The sequence below is a fragment of the Mirounga leonina genome, unplaced genomic scaffold (assembly GCF_011800145.1).
Source record: "Mirounga leonina isolate KUSES-001 unplaced genomic scaffold, KU_Mleo_1.0 Mir_104, whole genome shotgun sequence".
In the NCBI taxonomy this organism is placed as follows: domain Eukaryota; kingdom Metazoa; phylum Chordata; class Mammalia; order Carnivora; family Phocidae; genus Mirounga; species Mirounga leonina.
The window spans coordinates 15,558,848-15,581,283 of NW_023270231.1; the positions used below are offsets into that span (position 1 = coordinate 15,558,848).

Consider the following 22,436-nt stretch of genomic DNA (forward strand, 5'->3'; position numbering starts at 1 on the left):
TGGGCACCGGCTGCCAAATGTGAGCGATCATCAGAATCACCTGGAGGGCTTGTGAAAGCAGATTGCCTAGCCCTACCCTGGAGTTTCAGATTCAGTAAGTCTGGGCTAGGGTCCAAGAATTTGCATTTCTAACAAATTCCCAGGTGCTGTTGCTGCTGCTGGTCTAGGCATATACTTTGAGAACCCCTGTCCCAGGGACTACTATCTGCCCCCATTTACGCCCCTTCCTGGGCTGACTAACAGCTCCGCTCTGTCTGGGCTGGAAAAGAGGGGTTTGTGATCAGTGGCCCAAGGCGCCTACTGCTGGAAGATGGTGAAACCCAGGCATCTCAGAAAGCTGGGACCCGGGGGTGGGGGGTGGGGGTGTGAGGCCGAGTTCTGTCCCATGCCTGGCACTGCTGGGTGTTTTCACTGGACGGGCTCATTTAATCCCACGACGTTGGTGCAGTTGCTTTACAAGACTAGCAACTGAGGCACAAAAAGGATGAGCGATTTCCCAAGCCCACAGCTGGTAAACAGAGGTCAGAATCTGATCCTTACGCACTGGACCACTCATCGTGTGTGCCCTCGGGGCAGTGTTGGCCACACCACCCACTTCTCTTTAATTCTATGCCCACATACCTCTGTGGGGTGTGCCTTGTCATCCCAATTTAACAAAGCCGGGAAGTGGGGAGGACAGGCCTGTAACCCGGGGCTTGAGAAGCCAGAAAGGAAATTGATAGAGCTGGTCAGGTGCTTACCTGGCCCTGGAGAGGGGGGCTGAGAGCCGCGTGAACTCTCTGACCCAAAGTGCCCTCATCAGGTAAAAAATGGGATCAATAACAGCCTTTCCTCACAGGGTTGTTGTGAGGAATAAGTACGTGCTCAGCCCCCTGCCTGGCACACACTAAGTTCTCAACCTACCGTGCTTCCACTGTTGTCTTTAAAGTTATTATTATATAATCCGGTTTCTCGCAGGCTTGTCCACAAACCTTATCTCATTTACTTCTCACAGCCACCCTGGGGATAGCTATTACCCTTCCTGTTTTACAAATAAGGAAAAGGAGGCTCCAGGAGAGGCAATGAGGGACCAAACAGCCCCAGACTACCAGTGGCAGAGTCTGATTTAGAAGCAGGAGGTCCCTAGCATGGGAGCAATGATGTCGGCTCCATTTGAAGGTCCTTGGATCCCCAAGGGAGTAAAGGAGGGCTCATCCCGGGCCCAGGGCCGGGCACGCTCCCTCCTCACCCTTCACTCTCCAGTAGCCTCATTCTCCCCACCCAGCCAGAGCCAGCGACTTGCCCAGGGTCACACAGTAGGACGGTGACCTGACTCAGGAACGCAGGCCTTAAGATTGCAAATCCTGAGGCCTCTTGGTCATTGGGGGCAGATTATTAGGAAGAAGCCCTAACATGCTCTCTCCTGCCCTTCCGGGTCCTCTGGGACTGATCCCACTGATAGACAAATACATTTTTCTCTTCAAGAGACTGAGACTCTGCAAACATAAAACTGCAAATAAATAAACAAGAATCATCAGAATAATACGTCAACCATCCCCTTGGGGGTGGGGGTGGGAGGGCAGCCCAGAAGCTCAGTGCCTACTATGTGTCAGGCCCTAAGCCCTGCATTCTCTTAGTATCTCATTCAAGGCTTACTGACAATCCCGCAATGCACGCATTGCCCATTTTACAAACAAGAAAACCAAAGCCTAAACATAGGAAGTCACTTGCTCAAGGTCACCGAGCTAGAAAGTGACCAACCCAAATGTGAACACTCAGTTCTGGGTAACCATATCTCCAAGCTCTCACCACATCCCCAAGACAGGGTGAGAGTGAGAGGGGCCTGGCCAGGTGTGCAGCAGTCAGTTTGCACCTAACGATGTTAGAATTCGTGGGTAGACAACGATTCTGTTGTCTCCCTCCAGGGTAGACAGCCGAGGCTGGCGCTGGGGTGACCGCCCAGCGTTCGGTCCTGTCCTGTCCTGTCCACGGTGCCCCTGGCCGGCCTCGACAGTCCTTGAGGGCGTGAGCGGAGCAGGGAGGGAGTGGTCCCAGCGCCCAGGCTGGCCTGCAGCGGGAGGGACTCGCTGCTCCCGTTACCCAAAGAAATCCCGCTCTTTGCTCCAAAGATGAGCCGCCCCCGCGCCTCGCCCCTCGGGTACCCCAGGTCCCCACACCTGCAGTGCCATGGGCGGGTTCCCACTCGCGACCACAGTCCCCGTCCATCCTGCAACGAATTTCGAGGGCCTGGAGCCCCGCTCCCCAGCGGGCGACCCTGGGTCCCTAGACCAGCCGGGCCCCGCACGCGTGGGCACCTGCGAGTCACACCTCGGTCCGCCTGGCGGGGGCCAGGGAGTGTCTCCAAAGTGGCCCGGGCGGGGGCGAATTCTCCCCACGCGGGTCGGTGTCCTCGGGAGCGCGGAGCATGCTGTAGTGCTCCCCTCACCCCGCGCGCTGGGAGCGCGGAGCTTGCGCCGGGTGGTGCGCTCCTTTCGTTGCTCCCGTGGCGGTGGAGGGTCCAAGAGGCTTCCGCGGATTCCACAGGGTCGTTCCGGGCTTGCAACTCCATTGCAATTGAAAGGATTCGCATGGTTTGGTTTTTGCCCAGATGAAAAAATTTGGAAGAAAACGAAACCCCCCTCCGCAAACGACAATCTTACCAGCAGAGCACCCTGGCCCGCCCCGCGCTGTGGCCGGATAGCGGCCCCGGCCAGGAGGAGCGGGGAGCGTCTGCTAATTGCAGCTTCGTTAGATTTCGGGTTTGGGAGGCTGCGGTTCGGGCGCTAATATCCGCCGCCCATTATCCCGGCTAATAAATTTGACCTATTGTTCGTTTGTTAAAATGATGTCACCTTGGAACAGTCCCTAAGCTCCTATTTCCATGAATTAGGCCTTTATTGAAAGCCGGGAGCCAATGGGAGGAGAGAGGCTTGTTGATCGCAGCCAATGGCTGCGGCGGGAGAGGAATTAGCAGCGGAAACTCCAGGTTCGGTTCAAGAAAGATGACACAGAGCCTGTCGGGCCCGCGCACTCTTGGCAAAGTTTCAGTGCAACGAGAGGCGCCGGGCGCTCCATGGCCGCGCCGTAACAGGGACCCAGCCGCCTCCCCGCCCAGCCCAGCCCAGCCCTTCCGCCCGCCCAGGATGGAGGCGCCCGCCAGCGCGCAGACCCCGCACCCGCACGAGCCCATCAGCTTCGGCATCGACCAGATCCTCAACAGCCCGGACCAGGACAGCGCACCAGCCCCGCGGGGCCCCGACGGCGCCAGCTACCTGGGAGGGCCCCCCGGGGGCCGTCCGGGCGCCACATACCCGTCTCTACCCGCCTCCTTTGCCGGCCTGGGCGCGCCCTTCGAGGACCCGGGATCTTACAGTGTCAACCTGAGCCTGGCGCCCGCCGGCGTGATCCGAGTGCCAGCGCACAGGCCGCTGCCCGGGGCTGTGCCACCGCCTCTGCCTAGCGCGCTGCCCGCCATGCCCTCCGTGCCCACGGTCTCCAGCCTGGGCGGCCTCAATTTCCCCTGGATGGAGAGCAGCCGCCGGTTCGTGAAAGACCGCTTCACAGGTGAGCAGGGCCAGCGAACAGGCACCGGGCCTCGGCCCTCCCGGGGCCAGAGGCGCCGCGCCCTAGGTGCTCCACTCTGGGAAACGATTCCGGAGGCCCAAGCGCGTTGGAGGCCTCAGCGCCCGGGGCCCCGGGCAACCACAGGGGGAGGAAAATCAGGGAGTTTCGGGGAAATAAGCCTACGCCCAGGGGAAGAGGGGTAACTCCCGCCCGGCTTGGTGCCGCTGGGGACGCGAGGGACCAACGAAATAGCGGAGCACTCTGCGCCCCACCGGGCGGCACGGGGTCCGCATGGGGCCTGAACGGCAGTGGAGCCGGGCTGGGCTTCAGGGGGCCTCGTGTGTCTCCGCAGCGGCGGCGGCCCTCACGCCCTTCACCGTGACCCGGCGCATCGGCCACCCCTACCAGAACAGGACGCCGCCCAAGCGTAAGAAGCCGCGCACGTCCTTTTCTCGGGTGCAGATCTGCGAGCTGGAAAAGCGCTTCCACCGCCAGAAGTACCTGGCCTCGGCCGAGAGGGCGGCGCTCGCTAAGTCCCTCAAAATGACGGACGCGCAGGTCAAGACCTGGTTCCAAAACCGGAGGACCAAGTGGCGGTGAGAGAGGCCCGGCTCGGCCCATCTTGCACCCGCCCTTCACCCGCCCCGCGCCGCAGCCTCGCGCTCTCCCCATTCTGTGCTACCCGCTACCCGCCCTCCCAGGGCTGCGCCTCCCACGCTCCTTCCCAAATTTTATCTCCCTTCTCTCCTTCCCGCCGGCCTGCGTTTCTCTCTCCTCTCCCGCGCCTCGGCTTCTCCTCCATTCTCATCCCTGTGTCGCTCTCGTGCGCCTCTCCAACTCTCCGTGTTTTCTTCCGTCTCTGAGCCCTTTCGGTTTCCTCTCACCTGCACCTCCACCAGCAGCCGCGCCACCCACCCCCCACCCCGGGGTCTCTCGCACTCCCCTAATCCCTCCAGCTTGCGCTCTAGGAGTTCCGACAGTCCGCGCGGGCTCCATGTTCCCCCTCTGGCTCCTCATCCTGACTCCAGCCCCGTTTTTATCCGATCCCTATTTCCATCCAACCCGTGAACGGCGAAGCGATCGCGTTTTGGAAGAGAGGTTCGAGAAGGGCCTGGGAGAACTGGATGAGGCTGACCCGGCCCAGGGACACGGCGCGGGCAGTTGCAGAGCCAGCCCTCCCACCCGCGGACCCTAGCGATCCGACTGTCCGCAGGGCCGAGTCAGTTACACACACGCCCTGTCCTTGTTATCCCGCAAAAGAAACATCTTTGTTGTTGGCGAAGCCACAATACCCGGACGTGCAGGTGGGCAGCGGGCTGAGTCCCCTCCCCGCGACCGCCCGACACTCAACAAAAACAAACGATGCCAACCCACTCCCCGGACGCGCGGGCCTCGGGCGCACAGCGCCAGCAGGGGTGCAGACGGGTCCTGCGCCTCGAGGCTCCCGGCTGGCCTCCGCTCCCGGGAGGGCTGGGGCCCCGCCGGCAGCCCCGCAGTGCCGGGTGCATGACGGTGCTGTCCCTCTCCCTCCCCCGGTGCAGGCGGCAGACGGCGGAGGAGCGGGAGGCGGAGCGGCAGCAGGCGAGCCGGCTCATGCTGCAGCTGCAACACGACGCCTTCCAAAAGAGCCTCAACGACTCCATCCAGCCCGACCCTCTCTGTCTGCACAACTCGTCGCTCTTTGCTCTGCAGAATCTGCAGCCCTGGGAGGAGGACAGCTCCAAGGTCCCCGCCGTCACCTCTCTGGTGTGAGCCACCAGCGCGCACAGTCGCCAAGGATCGCCGCCCCCACCCGGCGGGGCGCCCCGGGCCCCCAGCCGGGCTGGGGGGGGACCCGAGGCCGAGAGGGACAGGGGCCTCCGAGCTCGAGTAGGCCCCGGGGCGCGGCCGCATCCCCGCCGGCCGCGGAGGGGGGCTGGGCCCGGGCTCCGCGCGGCTGCACAATCCGAGCCCCCGCCCCGCGCCCAGTCCCGCCCCAGGCCCGGGCCTGACAAAGAAAGCGCCTTACGTTTCTCCGCCCCTCGCCCGCACCCCTCGGGCCGGGCGCCTGTATTATACTTTGTACTTTTGCCCAAACGTGTAAATAATAAAAGTTTTGGCTTTTTTCTTTAGAAACCGGCCACCTGCTTCCCCCGCGGGGGCCGCTGGAGGAGGGGCGGCCGACCAGGTGGCTGGGGGGAGCGCCAGGGCTGGGGCACCCTGCGTTTAGGCTGGGCCCACTCCTCTCCTTTTCCGTTCCTTTTATTTAAGTCGTTTTATTTAATAAAAAAGTTAGCTATTTCACTTAACGCCGCTTTTATTTCGTTTTCGTTCCAATAATGCTCGGCGAGCCCGGCCCTGCGCCCCACCCCATCGGCGGTAGAGGCCGAGCCGCAGTGTACCCGGGGGCGCGTCCACGTCTCCAAGCTTCGTCGCTTTTCGCCTCAGCTCCGACCCCGGCCCGGGGCCCCGGGGAGGATCCGCGGTGCAGGTCAGTGCGTGCCGGCCGCTGGCAGTTTGGGTGCCGGCGGGGTGGGGCGGACATGGGAAGGGCACTCAAGGCCGAGAGGTCGAAGGTCGGCGCCAGGCAGGGTTGGGGATGAAAGCCCCACCCCACCCCCCGGCGGGTACTTAGGTCGTCACAGGCCAGACCCACCTAGGGGGTGAAGGCACCGTGACCTCGAACTTCTAAGAACTCGGAGCCCTTCCCCTCCCCACCCCCAACCCCCTCCACAACCCACTGACCTCCTCTTTTTCCAGTGAGGCCTCAGGCCCTGGGCGGACCCAAGGACTGGCAATAGGGGATCTGGGCGCACTGTGGGCGGGCTGTGTGCACAGAACCGGCGCATGTCCTGGGTCTCCAAACCCTCGGTGTCTGTGGAGTAAGCGCGGGGCACAAACCCTTGAACATCTGTACACTCTTGGTTTACGCGGGACCGCAGGTGGGGCGTGACGTCAAGCGACGTCACCGCAGACTGGCGGCGTCACTGTTCAGGAGAGGGGCGGGGCGCCCCGAAACCCTGGAATACCGAGCCCAGGTGTGAAAGCAGCGAGGCCCAGTCCACCCAGCTTTACCTCGGCTCGAAAGCTGGGAGTTTGGGGATCACGGGACGGGCGGTGGGTGGTCCCTTCCAACAAGACACACACTGGAAGCGTTCGTGAACATTTCCTCTTTCTCCCTCATTTTTTCCCCTTTTATTCGGTCTTTTAATTTTTTTCTTATTTTTGGCCTCTCCACGATGTTCTCTATTTTCTACTCTATTCGTTACTCTGGGTCTCCGTGCTACTGTAACTTTTGCTTTCCTTTACAGTTTTATGTTTCCCTATATAGTTCGTTCACTATTGCTTTTAGTTTCCCCGACTCTTTCTTTGTGGTATCCTGCCCCCCTTCTCTCTCCATTTCTCACTGTCCCGTCCTCTGTCTCTCTCGAGGTTTCTTTTCCTCCCTCTCTTCCTCCTTCCCTCCTCTCCTGTTTCCTTTTTGTTTTCTTGTTCTGCTCTCAGAATCTCTTCGCTTCTCTTTCTGTGTGTCTGGCTCTGCCACCCCCTCCTCCTGACCCGGCTCCCATTAGCTTCCTGAGGCGAAACAGTTCTGGGGCTGTCCCACAGGCCCTGGGGCCACCTCCCCCCCCCCCTCAGCACACCGCCTTCCCCCTGGCCAAGCGCCACCCTGCGGGCTCCGGGCTTTGGGCGCCTTCGTTGTACGCGGGCTGTGGGATCGTCTTCACTGGCAGGGCTCCAGAGACGGGAGGGAGTCTAAGAAACACAGGGGGAGCTCCCATGGTTGCTGCCTTCACCTCCACCTCCAAGCCCTACCCGCCCGGACTTATAGACACCCCCAGAGAGGAACTAGAGGGACTCAGACCTTCAGGTCTCTTTGGGGGGTGGTTTCTGGAAATGCTTCTCTTTTCTTCCCTAAAAAGCCCGGTGAACACCCCTATCGGGATGGGAAACGTTGGCCTTCCGGCCGGGGACTTAAACATCTAAGAACGACCTTCTTTGCCTTTGCTGGCTGAGCACCTCCTCCCCGGGGACTGGCGTCGCTTTCCAATTTCCCTCACTTTTTTTTTCTTTTTCTCTAGAATAAGGCATAGTGGTTTTGTTTATCTAAATTATTTTTGTTGTTTTGCCAGGATGACCCTCAATTCTTGGGCCTTTTTGGGGAACACACACACGTCTTTTTCTTCCTTCCTAGTGCCTCTGGTCTCTGACCCGGAAGCCCCCCCGGGGTCTGCGTTCAGCTGAGCCCCGGGATGGGGACCTACGTAGTCTTGCTTCGGCTCTCAGGGACGTCAGTATGTTTCCCCACCAGGTGCTTGCGGGGCTTTTGCCCTCTCTGAGCGCTTTGCCCCAACAAGCCTCGCCCAGCCAGAGACTAAGAGTCCCTCTGAGTTAGGGGGCTGAGCCCACTCGTGTGGGGCCGGGTCGCGACTGTGTCACGCCCATGCCCACCCAGAGCAGTGTGGGTGCCCCCAGGGGGTAGGACGGATTGCTGGGCGATGAGAGGTTGTTTAGTGCTGAACCCCCTCCTCCCGATGTGTAAGGCCTGGAGGTTGCCATTCCCACTGTGGCTGTGTGGGACTAGAGCCCCAGAACGCCCTGTTAAGGGTCACAGCTCCCACTCCCCACCCCCCGGAAGGCTGTGAGGCAGAGCGTGCAGAAACATCCAGATCAGGCAGCCGCCCCTAAAGCTGAGTGTAGGGGAGAGAGAATCTGGAATAGGCTGGGAAGCCCACATGGACGCTTTCTTGGCGATCCGCTCCCAATATTAGACCCCACCTCTGCCGGAGGAAGCGGCCCAGGCTCCAGAGGCAGCAGGTGCGTGTGGACGCTCAGCCCCACCATGGAGGGAATTAAGGACCAGAAGCAGTAGGCCTCTGGGTAAAGGCTGAAGACCCATTCGCCGCCCTTCCCCAGGGCCTTCTTTAGCCTCGGTTCAAGCGTCTTTAAAGCCGCGCCCATTTTACAGATGCAGAACTGGGAGGCAAGAGTCAGCTTGTCGGCCTTCGCGGACCGTTCTCGCGGGCACTCCTCGCGCGCTGGTTTTGGGCAGGCAGGGAGATCTGGGCCCCAGGCGTCCGGCAAGAGGGGTGAGGCTGCCCTGCCCAGGGGCGAGGAGTTAGGCTGTGCTCAGCTTTCGCTGAGAGGCTCCAAAGCCGGTAGAGTCTGGGAGGACACGGCCGATCAGAGACAGACAGACAGACGCGCGCGCGCGCACACACACACACACACACACACACACACACACACACTAGCTCTGGGGCCGGCTGCTCACTTCCCTCAAGTGGGAACGATTCCCCTTCAGCAGCAAGCAACCTATAGAGCACCGGCTGGGGACAGCGAGCTTTGCACGCAGTGTGGTTTACGATGACCCACACAACATTTCTGCAGGGTTTGGATGCCCCACACCACTTTGCAGTTGGAAAAATGAAGGCTCAGAGAAGTCCAGAAATTAGTTCTGAGTCGCGCGGCTGCAGCGGACCCGCGCTCTCGTTCTGCGCCCCCCCCCCCAAACCAAGCGCTCTCTTTCTAGTACTTGGGAGGAAAGGGGGACTTGGCCTAGTGAGGGCTGGGGCGGCGGCCTAGGGTGCACCTGCAGGCACCCCGACCCGAGGCTCGGGGTTATCAGTGGAGCCGAAGGACCTTTCCACCCCGGTTGGGCGCTGGACTCCGCGCGTTCCAAAGCCGCCAGCGCCTCTCGCCTCCCAGGCTTGCGCACGTTTGCCCCCGGAGCCGGAGCGGGGAGACTTAGCCGCGGCCACTCCCAGCTCGGCGGTGAGACTCCCGAGGCCCCGCAGCGCTCCTGGGCTGGGCGACCTTCTCCTGCCTGCGGCGCTTCTCGAAAACCTGCGGCCGAAGGACGCGGCCTTGTCCAGGTCGGGCCGCCCGCCGGCTGCGCCTTTTCGGCGGCCGAGGCCGGTGCTGCAGAAGGCGCTGCGCGTCTGTTAGGCGGCGGTCTGGCTAGGCGCTGCGGCTTAAGGGCCTCAGAATATGGCCTCCCAACTCCCGCCGAGACCGCCAGGCCCAGGGTACGGCCTAGGCTGCGGCAGCGCTGAAGGTTCCTGGGAACCTTCGCCAAAATCTCACCCTCGGCCTCAGCGCAGCTGAAACACAGGGCGGCGGCGTGGTGCAGCCGCCTGCATTCTGGAATAGTGAAGGGTTCTCGGCCCTCAAGGCGGGTTTCCTAGTGGGAAAGCCGCCGGTAGCCGCGAGGCCCCACATTTGCAAGCATCCTGTCTGTTTTGAGCATCTTCTCTTAGCGACGCCCAGACCCAGTCGCACTTTCTTGTGGTTCAGAAACTCGCAAAATCCTCACGGACTTGCCACAGTGATCGGTGCCTTCCCTCTTACCACCCAGCCGCCAGTTGGACGAAGTTCTCCGCTCAGCTCCGTCACTCTCTTTCTGTATGGCCCTGAGCGAGTGGCTCTGACTCTTTGCGCTTTGGTTTCCGCATCTGTAAAATGAGGGCTATATAGTCACTAAGGAGTCTTCCAGGGAAAATAAAAACCCATGGCTTATAGTACAGCTGATTAGCAGCTTATTATGAGAATAAAAGCATTTTAAAAATATATTTATGGATAAGAAATCTAATTAAACGCCTACTAAGAATGTAGGTGTTTTAATCAGAGGTGTTGCTCTTAGAGAGGAAAGGGCAGGAATAGGGCAGTGTCCCCCAACTGCGGACATTCTGCCTGTCATCACTAAAGGTGGAGTCGTTGGCTGAGAAGTCATCCCGGAATTTGGGCCTGGCTCGATCGGTTAGAATGTCAGTATCCTGGTGTTACCTTGAGATCAGTGGCCATATCTGACTCTCGCTTCAGTTTAAATGATCAGATAAAGTTGTTCTTCTTAAGTGTCAGACTGGCTGCCAATTAATAAGTTAGTTATTAAACCCCTCTCCCAGTTGGTGTGGGGAGGAGGTGGGGTGGAAGAAGAAAAAATACGTTTGAACAGAATATTTGATCGGAGGTTTTCCCACCTTCCAACATCCCAGTGATCACCCAGAACAGTCCTGTGTTCCCATTCTACAAAGAAGGGAATTGGGGAGCAGAAAAAGCAGGAGACTCGCCCAGGCTCACCTTGCGCCCCCGGAACTCGGCTCTGGACGCAAAGCTCCTGACTGCCTGCCCAGCCGGCCACAGATCCCACAGATCGCAGCCTGTTAACGCTCCACCGGCTACCGGGTCATGAGAGAGATTTGTGCTGACCCAGACTCCCCCGATGTTAGAGAAGCCAGCCCCCCACGCTGGCCCGCTACCTGCAATGTATTGTCTTCGCTATCAAGCCTTACTGATCCATGGATTTATCCGGGACGCGCTGAAACTCCGGAAGGCCTGGAACCTGGGGGCGCACCCTTTGCTTCCTTCATCCCCCGCCCAGGAAAAATTCACTCCTTCCTCCTGCCGGCAGAGATGCGGCCAGCAGGAAAATGTGGAACGCTCCAGGAAAAGACACAACCCTCTGGCGAAGGTCTGCCCTCGTGGGGGCGAACAGACAAGACCCGCTGAGCCCCTGGGGCTGTAGAGCACGGGGTGGGCTCAGAGGGGCACCCTTGAATATCCACTATGCTAAGCAGCGCACGTTCGCACCTGCTGTCTGGGGCGCCACAGCTGGTACACTTTTGTTCCTAGGAAGTAATGGGACTAAGGAGGAGGGGGTGGGGGAGAAGACACCCGACTCCGGGAAGACGGGCAGACACAGGGAGAGGGCCCTGGGAGGGGTCCTCTTTATTAATGACTCTAGCTGCAAGTCGGTTTGTTGCAGGGGGTGGGTGGGCACAGTCTGAGCAGGGATGGGGTCCTACACCCACCCAGTCCCCAGCTCCTGGAGACCCCTCCGAGGCGCAGCCACCTGTACTCTCCCACAGTGGCCAGGCTGAGAGGGCCCGGCAGCTACCATCTGATGAGAACGCCTAGAGGAATCCTCATAAGGACCCTAGGAGATAGGTACTACTGTAATCCCCATTTTACAGATGAGGAAACTGAGACTGTGCAGAGTGTGACACAACATTCCCAAGTCCTCTGATGCCAGGACTTTAACCCATGTGGACTGAGTCCAGCTCATTGGCTTTTACCCAAGAAGGTCCCTCAAACCTCCTTGTTATTAAAGCCAATGTCTTCAAGACTGTCAGAGGGAATTCTGGCTGGCTTGAAAACTATCATCCCCGAACAACTTCAGATACAAACCAGAATATCCTGGGTTGTATTTGCAAGAGTATTGTAAACTTATTTCTCTGTGGAGCCCCTTAAAGGTGGCTGGAAGGCACTGGGTCTTCCACTTTCCCTAGGGGATTCAGAGGTCCTCCATGGACCTCTCCCCAAGGCCAGGCTAACCAACAGGGTCTAATGAGCCTCCCCCGGGTGCTGACGAGCCATGGTGTACCCCTCAGCTGCTGGACCCCGAGGACTTACGGCCGAGGAAGGGAGGTGGCACTGGTACGTGGTTTGCCTCCTGTACCAAGATGCCCACAGCATGTTTGCAGCTTTCATTGGCCTGGGTTAAAATCCCAGTTTTACCGCTCACCAACTGTGTGGCCTTGGATGAGTCACCTTGCCTCTCTGAGCTTCAGTGTCCTCGTCTGTACTTTGTAAGGATAGATCTTCCTCACAAGGTTGTTTGAGGATTAAGTGACACAATCCATTGAGCATTTCACCACCAGGAGCCTGATGCACAAGAAGCACTGAAGTACATTTACTATACTTATTTTCAGTGGTAGATGAATTTTCACAAGATAAATTGTTCTTGTTCTCCTCCTAGAGAGAAGAAAGCAAACTCGGAGAAGATGAGTTGCTTGCTCAGGGTCAGACGTTAAGTGATGGAGCTAGAATTCAAACCCAGTTATGTCAGAGTTTAGAGCCCTGACTCACTCAGTCTGTGTAATATCTCCCCCTTAGAGAATCTTCTAGACTGTTGAAAATCTAGATTATCCTAAGTAAGAGTAACCAGGTTCCCTGCTGCCTTCTGGGGCTTCTGTTTACTTGGGTCGGTGATGATTGGCACAATGCAACAGCCCAGTACGTGCCCAGTACATGTTTATTAAATAATAACAGTAAGTAGCATTTCCAGAACATCTGTGGGCCAGGCAGTGGACTAAGCCTTTTACACAAGTGATCTCATTTAACTCTTAAAACAGACCTAGAAAGTAGATCCCATTTTGATGAGAGAAATTTGAGTCGAGGGATGTTAAATAACTTACCGACATCCAAGAGGGTGTGGATTGGAATTCAGATGTTTGGACTCCACAGCAGCGAGAAACCCAATCTGTGCCGAGTGCCTACCAAGTGCTAAGCATCATCCTCGGGACATCACTTCTATTTTCTCACACAATCCTCACAATCATCTTTTAAAACAGTTTCAAAACCCCATTTTACAGATGAGAAAACTAAGGCTGGATAACTTTAAAGTGTGTTTGTCCAAGGTCACATAGCTGTCCGACTAGAGCGGTTCTCTATTTACTGGCCCAGGATGCTCCACTCTGTCTCAAAGTTGAGGTCTTCAACCAAAGTTGGATTGCTCTAGGGAGATGGGGGCAGCCATGGCTATGGGAGGTGTAGTTCTCACACGAAATATGAGAAGCCTCGTGGCTTTTCCCACAAGGAGGCCAGGCAAACTTGCTATTTCCCGACTCTCTCTGAGGGAGGGGATGTCAGTGATATACTGTGAGCAGACAGTGATGAAGTGTCTGGAGGTAAGATGAACATAAATAGATAAACCAGGGTTGGGGTGGACAAAAGGCCTGCAGGCCTGCTCTTGGCCTGCAAGTACACAGCCAAGAGCCTTGCTGGGAACTGTCCTCGTTGCCTTCAGCTTCTCCTCTCTCCTCTCCTTGCCTCCTTCCCCGCTGCACTAATGGAGTCCATCCCCCACTCCCACCTTCAGAAGGAGCTGCTTTAGATGAAGACCCCAGGCCCTTCATACCTTCATGTTCAAAAGCAGGGCAGGGAGCATCTATGTTACTTAATTGCATCTAAGACTTAAAGATCAAGTAAGGTGGACTGTTTTGTTTTTCCTCAAATTCATCAGGTAAAAAGCAAAAGACCTTGAGCCTGGAGTTACTAAATCCTGAAGGTCAAGGTCTGGGCTGACATCTTGGATTTGTTTCTTCCACACACGCCAGGTTTAGCCAATCTTGCCACACACTGTATCAGACAAGCTTCTCCTGGGCTCCGTAATACTCAGCACATTGGGCACTTAGTAGGTGGTTCAGTGAGTCCTGGCGACCGTCCTACCCACAGCTTGAGCTGAGGGGTGGCCAGCAGCCCCGCCCCGTCGGGCTGTGCTTGGTAAGCAGAGGTCAGAGTCTGAGGCTTCTCTGCAGGAAGGGCACCATAAAGAGAAAGTTGAACCTACACTTTATATAGTTTAAAAATGATTTGTCAATGGTGACAGTTTACAAAAATATATTTCTGTTGTGGCATCTCCCAATCGCTGGGATTTATGGCTTCATCTCTTGGATTTGAAAGCATACCCGCATGCTTTGGCAAATGGGAAAATGTATGAACAATTTGTTGGCTTTTTTTTTTTATCAAGTTTCCCCAAATATGTAAACTCTGAGAGCGCCTTATTCTTTTTAAATGATCATTCATTTGTCTCCAGACTCCATCTTTTGGCACAATTTATTACTCTCTATTTCAAAAAACTTAAATGCATTTTGCATATTAGCACGTAACTCTTGTTCCTGTCTCCTCAGTTGTGGAAAGGGCTGGATTGCTTTTATAAAGAAAAAAATGGCTAATAAAATTGGCCTCAGCACCATTGCTCTGCAATTCTTATGAACAGTAAAGTGGTACTTACCGTCATTGATGTTAAAAGCTATTTCTAAATTATGGTGCCATTTATTATCTCTAGTGTCCAAAGTAAGTTTAAATGATGCTTATAATTCATGTTTTACCAAATTTCCTTTTCCCCCCGAGGATACCTCTGATTAACTTATGCACATTAAAGCGCTTTTTAAATTCTTCTTTTATTGCCATTATGCTCTGAAAATCTCAGCGATTCTCAAAAATGGGTAATAAACTTGAGATAAAATGCTACAGTTTTAGATCAATGCTGACATATCACTGTGGTGATTTCTACAGAGCTAAAGTGATAATGCTTCATATTTACGGAATATATACTAGGTTATTACTACAGTATTACCATTTTGTTCTAAGATGAAATGAGTAATTTACCAATTTATTAAACTGTTACATTTAAGTATTGCTTAGGACATTACCACCCCAATCTGTTTACTTAGCTTGAAGAGTTACCATTAAGATACCCTGTTTATTTAGGTAAAATTTGTAATCATCATGCCTTCCATTAACCAACTTATTTTTCTGCAAGGCTAATTGTCTGGAAATGAGTTTCTTCTTATTTACTGTGCTACATTCTGCTTAGCTGGCTAAAAACGTCACCCCAGCAAGAAGTGCTAGGGAAATTAATAATACATACAGAGAACAGTTTTAATTAGTATAATACCAAATGTTAATAAAAGATTTATGACGCCGTTAAAAAGTTCTAACAGAAGAGATCTTAAGAGCTTCGGGCTCAATTTGTCAGGAGAGGACGACCCTCTTGTGGGAGGCCAGATTTGGGAGATTCTCAGAAGCTGCTGGAGCTTCCAGGAGCGCTGGCTGGAGGTGAGAGGCTCTGCCTTTAGAAGGGGTTTGCTGGGAGCTGAATAGAATGGGTGCTGAACGCCAATTCAAACTTGAAAGACACCAGGTTTTGTGCAAAGTAAGAGAGGAATACAGGCCAGCCTGGGGCCCTTCAGAGACATTTCCTGGGGCACCGTTGTCTTTAGGGAGTTGGGAATAGGACTGTGAGAGACTCGGATGTTGGTAGCTCACAAGCTAGGGGAGAAACAGACGTGGAACCAGGAAAAGGACGAACGATATTCACTGAGTAGTGTGTGCCATTTGCCTACATACATCTAATGCTTACAGCAGACAGCTAGCATTATCCTCATTTTGGGGGTCAGGATGTAAAGCCCTTGGAAGGATAAGGCCCTCACCTGAGGTTATGCAGCTAGGGAGTAGAGCAGAATTTGAACCCAGGTCACCGGAAACCTCACAGCACTGACTCCTGCCAGGCAATACCAACGTGAGAGGCGAGCAACCCCATTATTCCTCTGCACCTTTGTGCACATGATGTCCATAGATGGGCATCCAGACAAGCAATAGGATGCTTCCATTTTCATCTGGGTGAGCTGGTGCGTGCTCATCCTTCCTCTGTCCTGTTGTTCCAAAGGAGCAGAGCTCTTTCTTTCTGTGCTCTTCTTCCCTACTGTGACATGAAGGCAGGAGCCATTTCTTACCTTCTTTAGATCCTTGGAGCCTGGTACAGAATAAGCTTTTTAAAAAGATTTAAGGTACCAGGGGGAAAATGAAGTGAAAAGGAGAGACGCATACAACTTCTGTTCATAGCGCTCAGGAGAAATAGTGACCCGAGAGAGAGATATTCTGTTGGACTGTAGGACATCGTGCATCCCCCTCCCCGCCCCCAAGCCCACACAACCCTAACTGAAGTTTTAAGGGGCTGTTTTCAGTACCCACTTTTCCAGCCCCCAAGAGCCAGGTCTAGGAGTGGCAGGAATCCTTTGTAGTGTGAGCTGGTTCTTTCCTAGCACGCATAATAAAAACTTGACCAAGCCAGCTACTTTCCTAACACTCTCCAATTTGAGAAACTCCATATGATGAGGCTCTTGTAGGCCACTGATTCTTTTATCTTACTCTTAGTTAAAAGAGAAAAACAAAAAACAAAACCAACAATAGTTCTTGGACAGAAGTTCTCCAGGATATGCAGCAATCAATACAGCCTGGGCTCCTTCAAGAAAAGGAAACAAAAGGGACACCTGGGTGGCTCAGTCTGCTAAGCGTCTGCCTTCTGCTCAGGTCATGATCTCAGGGTCCTGTGATGGAGCCCCGCATCGGGTTCCCTGCTCAGCAGGGAGCCTGCTTCTCTCTCTTCCCTGCTTATGCTTTCTCTCTCTCTCTCAAATAAATAAATAAATAAATAAATAAATAAATAAATAAATAAGTAAATAAAATAAAATCTTTAAAAAGAGAGGGAGAGAGAAACAATATCTGGGACCAGCACCAATATCTGAGGCTCACCTGAACCCCTTGCTCTTCCCAGCTGTTCCCTCTGAGAAAGGGTTTTGGTCGTTCAGTGGATGAATGCATGAACAAATTATGGTCCATACACACAATGGAATATTATCCAGCCATCAAAAGGAAGGAAGTACCCATACATCCTACAACCGAGACGAACCTCCAAAACATTATGCTAAGTGAAAGAAGTCAGGCACAAAACGTCACATATTGTATGATTCCATTTACACGAAATGTCCAGAAAAGGTAAGTCCCTAGAGACAGAAGAGGGACTGGTGGTTGCCAGGGACAGGGGAAGGGAGGGAGTGTGAGTGATTACTTAATGGGTTAGGAGTGTTTTTTCTGGGGTGATGAAAAGTTCCAGAACTAGAGCGAGGTGGTGGTTGTACAACATTGCGAATACGCTAAATGCCACACTGAATTGTACAGATTAAAACAGTTAACTATATGTTATGTGAATTTCATCTTAAGTTCTTTTTTTAAAAAGGCACTTAAGGAATACTAGTATAATTGTCCAAAGCTCCATATACCTGTGTGTTTGGCACAGCAGTGGCCGCGAGAAGGAAAGCTAGAATAACAATATGTCCATCATTTAGAGACTGGTCACATAAAATAGCATCATTCATAGTATGGAATGAAAGACAACCATAAAAAGAATGGGAGAAATTGATAGCCACTAGCATGGAAAGATGTCTGAATGCACTATTAAGTAAAACAATTGAGTTGCAAAATCATATGTCTGTGACATCTCAGTAAAAAACCTTACCCGCTGGTGTGCCTTGTATCCGCTTAGGAGGAAAGTCTGAGAGGATCTGCTTAGGTTCCTGCTGAGAAAAGAATGCCAGAGTGGGAGGAAGCTTTCATTTCTCACAGTATTGCAGGGTCATTTGCAAAACTTAAAGATTTTTGGAAGATAAATGTTTTGAATTAAGTCAAAAGCTACAATAATGTCTAAGAGGTAGAAGAGTAGTGAAGGTAAGAGAAAATGACCTGCAGTCCTGCCACCTAAACCTTTTTTTTAGTTTATATGGCTCAAAGTTTTTTTATTTTTTTTTAAACACATAAGACACCAAGATTTGAAAAAACAAAGAAATGATGAAACACGGGAAAAGTAAGACATCAAAAGATGACACTGGAGGCTAAGCAGGGCCCGACTGGGCCTGTGTTTCTTCTGAAGCCCAGCACCATGCCTTGAAAATGATAGGAACTCACTAATGTCTCAACTCCCCAATTTTTTAAAGACTTAAAGACGTACTCTATTTTCTGTCAGAAACCAGCACGGACACATTGAATGTAAAACGTTTATAAGACAAAATGGTTGTTACATGTGCAAAGTGTGAGGACACTTTTTAACTAAGCAACTCTGGAGGATGAATGCCCAGGGAAAACCTTCTTATCTCAATATTGGAATGTTTCAGAAGGTATTGTTACCCTAAATGACTTGGGTAATTATCTCCAATCTTTCACTTTGTTTTGACTAGCTCTGCAGACTGATTTGAGTTCAGAGGGATATCAGTTACTTCAACGAAATGATCTTTGAAATTCCTTCTGCAGCTCATGATTTTTTTGTTTTGTTTTGTTTTTCAGTGGCTTTTCTTAAACAGCCAACATCTTACTTTCTGCTGTTTTATCCCTTTTCAAAAGATAGTGGTCTTAGACTCTGGAGAATGGAATGGACCTCAGTGGGCCCATTTTGTGTGTGTGTGTGTGTGTGTGTGTTGTGTGGTGCCATATGCATGTACCATGACAGCCCCCATGTCAAATTTTCGAGGCAAAAGACAGAGCTAATTTTTCTCTCTTATTTTCAGTGTATTATTTTCTGTGGGCTCTAAATAATTGATAAGGAGGTCCCTTTCTATAATTAAAATGGATGTCCCTACACGTCAACACCAATAGCTTTTCCAGTAATGAGTGAATTTAGATACATGTTAGGTCTGGATGGGTTGCTGTGCAGAGTGTGCAGAGTGGGGACTGGGGGCTGGTAGGAGACACAGGGCCAGTTGCAATGCAGATGACAAGAGAGCAGAAAGGACAGGAGCCTGGGAGATTACCTGGAGAAAATTCCCTGCCTAGCCCCAAGGTCACCTTGAACAAGTAGGTGAGCCAGGCATAGAAAGGCAGTGTTAGGGCAGGAAGTTTGAAAACATACTTGGTGCCATTTGGAATCTGTTCAGTTTCTTTTGTCTTTCTTCCAACCCCTAATGCCCTCCCAGTGTTTTACCTTCTTACTAACATCTCCCAGTTGCCCCTTTCCTTGATCAAAACCTGCTGCTGAAATTTTCCCTGGCAAGGCAGTGTGTGTGTGGTGGTGGTGGGGGGGGGGGTGTCAGGAGAACCTTCTAGGTGTGGTTACCATCTTACAAACATCAAAGTCAGTTCATTCACCTTTGGGTTCGACCGACACTTCCTCCTCCCCCACCAGGGGCCCTATGCGGCTCCCAGTGCTGGAGACTTTACAAGAAAAGCCTCCCTGTCCTGGAGGAACTCACACAGAGGGTAGGCAGACAGATGGGGCTGGGGGAGAGCAGGTTAGGTGCGAGGACTGGGCGCAGTGGGACACAGAGGGACACAGAGGATAGACGGTCTGTGACCGTGCAGGTGGGGCTGACCCAGTGGAAAAGCTGCCCCCCAGACAGGAAGTGGGCAGGGTGGCCGGACAGCGTGTGGAAGGGGGAAGAAGATGGCAGACAGCTGGATGGGCGAGGGTCCATTCATGGGAGTTGAATTCCTTGTCTAGGAGCTGGAACATCAATCTGTGTGTGTCGCTGAGGCATGGAAAGACTTTATGCAAGGGTGTCTGTGTGGTGGGAGGAGGGCTGTTGAACTTTAGGGAAGTCCCTGGTGGCCCAGGGAGGTGGGTCTGGGGGTGAGACTAGAAGCAGGACCAAAGGTTCAAGCTGTGAAAGAGGGGCTCCCAGAAGGGGGAGGTAGGATGGCACTGGGCTCCCGAGACCTCCTCCCAAGTGAGAAAGAGAGAGGAGAGGTGCGGCAGGCCTGAGTGACAGAGACCAGGCGACTGAAGAGGACGGTTTACAGTCCAGACCTCCCTGAAGGCTCCAGTCACAGTCTGACAGGGAGGCGGGGCTGGGAAAGAGATGGGGCAGGTTCCAGCCCCAGCACCCCGGGCGCGGAGCTCTGTGACCTGGGACAAGTGACTTCGCCTCTCTGAAGCACAGGGTCCTTCCCTGTAATTTGGGCATAACCGTACCTGCTTTGCTGCTCTCCGCCCACCACATCCTCGCTGCTGGATGCAAAGCAGGGCCGATTATTTTCTGGAGGCGGAATAGGCCGTTCTGCAAATGCACTTACAGAGGAGCCCACCCACCAGCTTCTAAGTACAAGAGCTGAGGGTGGGCTGGGTCCGTGGGGGGTTCACCACCAAGCTCTCCTGAACAAGAACTTTGAACAAGTAAAGAGAAAGCCAGTCTGGATACACTCATTTCCAAGCAGACTCTTGTCAGGCAAAAAAAAAAAAAAAAAAAAGGCGGCAGAGTGTCCATGTCCATTCTGGCAGAAATACCCGAGACCACAGATGCATTTGCCCGCCTGCCCCCGCTGTTCTCTCTGTCTGTCTCCCTCTGGCCTCCTTCAGACGGTCTTGGCTTTGATACCGCCAGCTGACTCTGGAGAGACAACAGGCAACTCAGAGCGGAGGGCCATCGGGGAAGGAGCCTGTAGATAACTCTGGGAAAGGGGGCCCGTTCTTGGATGGCACCAAGCTCTCAGCTCCGAGAACAAACAGGGCTGATGCTGATCCAAACTTTGAAAAGGCTTTTTACAAAGCAGCCTTGCTGACACGTTAAAGATGTGTAGCCATTTATTTGATTCGTTTAAAATATGCTTAATGCTCCAAGGTCCCTAGGAAGATTTTTCCAATGGAAACAAACAAAAAGATCACTATTTAAAGAGAATTTCGGCATCCAATTCTTCCTTTAAGGAAAAAGACAAAGAATTCCTTGCCTTGGCCAAAAGTGGGCCTTTGGGGGAACCGCAAGAGCTGTGGCGGATGACACACTTCTCCTGAATGAGCCCACAGGTACCACGGAGGGGATGGAAAGGCTGTTATTAAGGGTGGATTAGTCATGGAGAGGTCAGCTGACTAGCTCTCAGAAATAGGAGCATTGAGTTAGTGGGCGACTACAAGCGTTTTGTCTCAACAGAGAAATTGTTAGAAGGGGGAAAATCCTCATGGCTGCACCTGCCAACTTGTGTGTAATATATGGCCTACTTGCAAAATATCGCACAAGAAATCTGGCAAAGACCCCAGGCTGTTCCTTCCTTCCTTGCTCCTATGTATAGCCACCTGCCCCATGCTCCCCACCCCCGGCCCCAGCACAGGCATCCACCACCCTCAGCCGGCAGCAAGCAAACCCCGAGTCTTCCATTCATAAAGCAGCTCAGACTGTGTGTGCCATAAATTTAGCTTCAAGAGCAAACCAAGCAAGAGGATGCTCACCCTAGTGACTATGACACTGCACTTCTGTCCTTTGTATCACTGCTGATGTGAATGCTACCACCCGTTTGAGCTTACTGGTTCATGCGGTGGCTGACTCTCTGAAGTGACTGCAATTGTGCGCACAGGGAGGTGAGTATGGAGGGGACTGGATGTGGGCACGGGGACACCAACAGCTTGGCTGTGTCATCCTTCTTTTTTTTTTTAATTTTTTAAATTCTTTTTTTTTAAGATTTTATTTATTTATTTGACAGAGAGAGAGACACAGCGAGAGCAGGAACACAAGCAGGGGGAGTGGGAGAGGGAGAAGCAGGCTTCCCGCTGAGCAGGGAGCCCGACGCGAGGCTCGATCCCAGGCTCCTGGGACCATGACCTGAGCCGAAGGCAGATGCTTAACGACTGAGCCACCCAGGCGCCCAAGTGTCATCCTTCTCCTTGGGGTCCACACCTGTGCCTCTCACCCTGCGGGCTCTTTCCCTGGCCATGGGAGCATGTGTCCTGTTGCCCTCCAAACAGGAGCTATTGCTTATAGCCCCCAACCAAAAATGGGCAGGGCGCTGATGGATTAGTACTCCAGCTGCCTGGCCCTGGGTTGCGAGGCATCTTCTCCTGTCTCCTAGAGGCCCCCAGTGACGCTGACCTCCGGCTGCCAGAGTGGGACCTAGCAGGCAGACACACCTTTTGTCGTCTGACTTCCCTTCCTGTCTCATCTCCCTATTCTTTTGCCGCTGTCTCCTGGGATCACCGTCAAATAATTACTTGTACCCCTATTCTTGTCTCTCAGTCTGCTTTTGGGGGAACCTGAACAGAGCAACATGGGGTTCCCTACACACAACCCTCTGAAACTGCTCTCTGACCAGAGCAAGCTCATATGGTTTAAGTAGTAATTGTGAGCGTGTAAGCTCTTTCCTGAGATGTCTGATCTGATGTCCGTGAAGCTACAGGCTGTGGGCAAGAGCAGTTTGATAGGTCCTTTTCCGTATATGTTTTCCTCCCCTGATGGACAGCTCAGGCTTGTCATTTGTAATGATTACTTGGCATCCCATTGTTCTCTTTCTCCCTGTAGGCAGAGCCAGGGCCATGGGCTGGCAACCTGTCAGGGGCCCCACGCTTGCAAGAGTCCTGCACTTGGTTTTGGTGCTTGACTGTTGCCATCTTGGAATACTTAATTTTTCAGCAAGAGGTTCCTTATTTTCACTGTGTGGTGGGCCCACACATGGTAGAGCTGGTCCTGTCTGCATAATTTAGATGATCCTGACTGTTGAACATTCCCCCACCTAATTTTCTTCCTCTTTAAACAGGCCAGTGCCAACAATCAAGGAAGACAATATTATCCAATTGGCCGAGACCAAAAGCGACGCTCTAC

At 53.4% G+C, this 22,436-nt stretch overlaps 1 protein-coding gene across 1 annotated transcript; it reads left to right on the forward strand.

The window, feature by feature from the left end:
- Positions 1–3,122: 3,122 nt before the first annotated feature.
- TLX3 (T cell leukemia homeobox 3) lies at positions 3,123–5,295 on the forward strand. The gene is made up of 3 exons (XM_035012500.1): positions 3,123–3,543; positions 3,896–4,139; positions 5,085–5,295. Exons 1-3 carry the CDS (start codon positions 3,123–3,125, stop codon positions 5,293–5,295), a joined length of 876 nt encoding a protein of 291 aa, XP_034868391.1.
- Positions 5,296–22,436: the final 17,141 nt, after the last annotated feature.

What these genes read in the sequence shown, in the direction of transcription:
- TLX3 (XM_035012500.1), top strand. Translation starts at nt 3,123, where the DNA reads ATGGAGGCGCCCGCCAGCGCGCAGACCCCGCACCCGCACGAGCCCATC. An exon ending in CGTGAAAGACCGCTTCACAG is followed by an intron (nt 3,544 to 3,895) that starts GTGAGCAGGGCC and finishes GTGTCTCCGCAG; the next exon opens with CGGCGGCGGCCCTCACGCCC. An exon ending in AACCGGAGGACCAAGTGGCG is followed by an intron (nt 4,140 to 5,084) that starts GTGAGAGAGGCC and finishes CCCCCGGTGCAG; the next exon opens with GCGGCAGACGGCGGAGGAGC.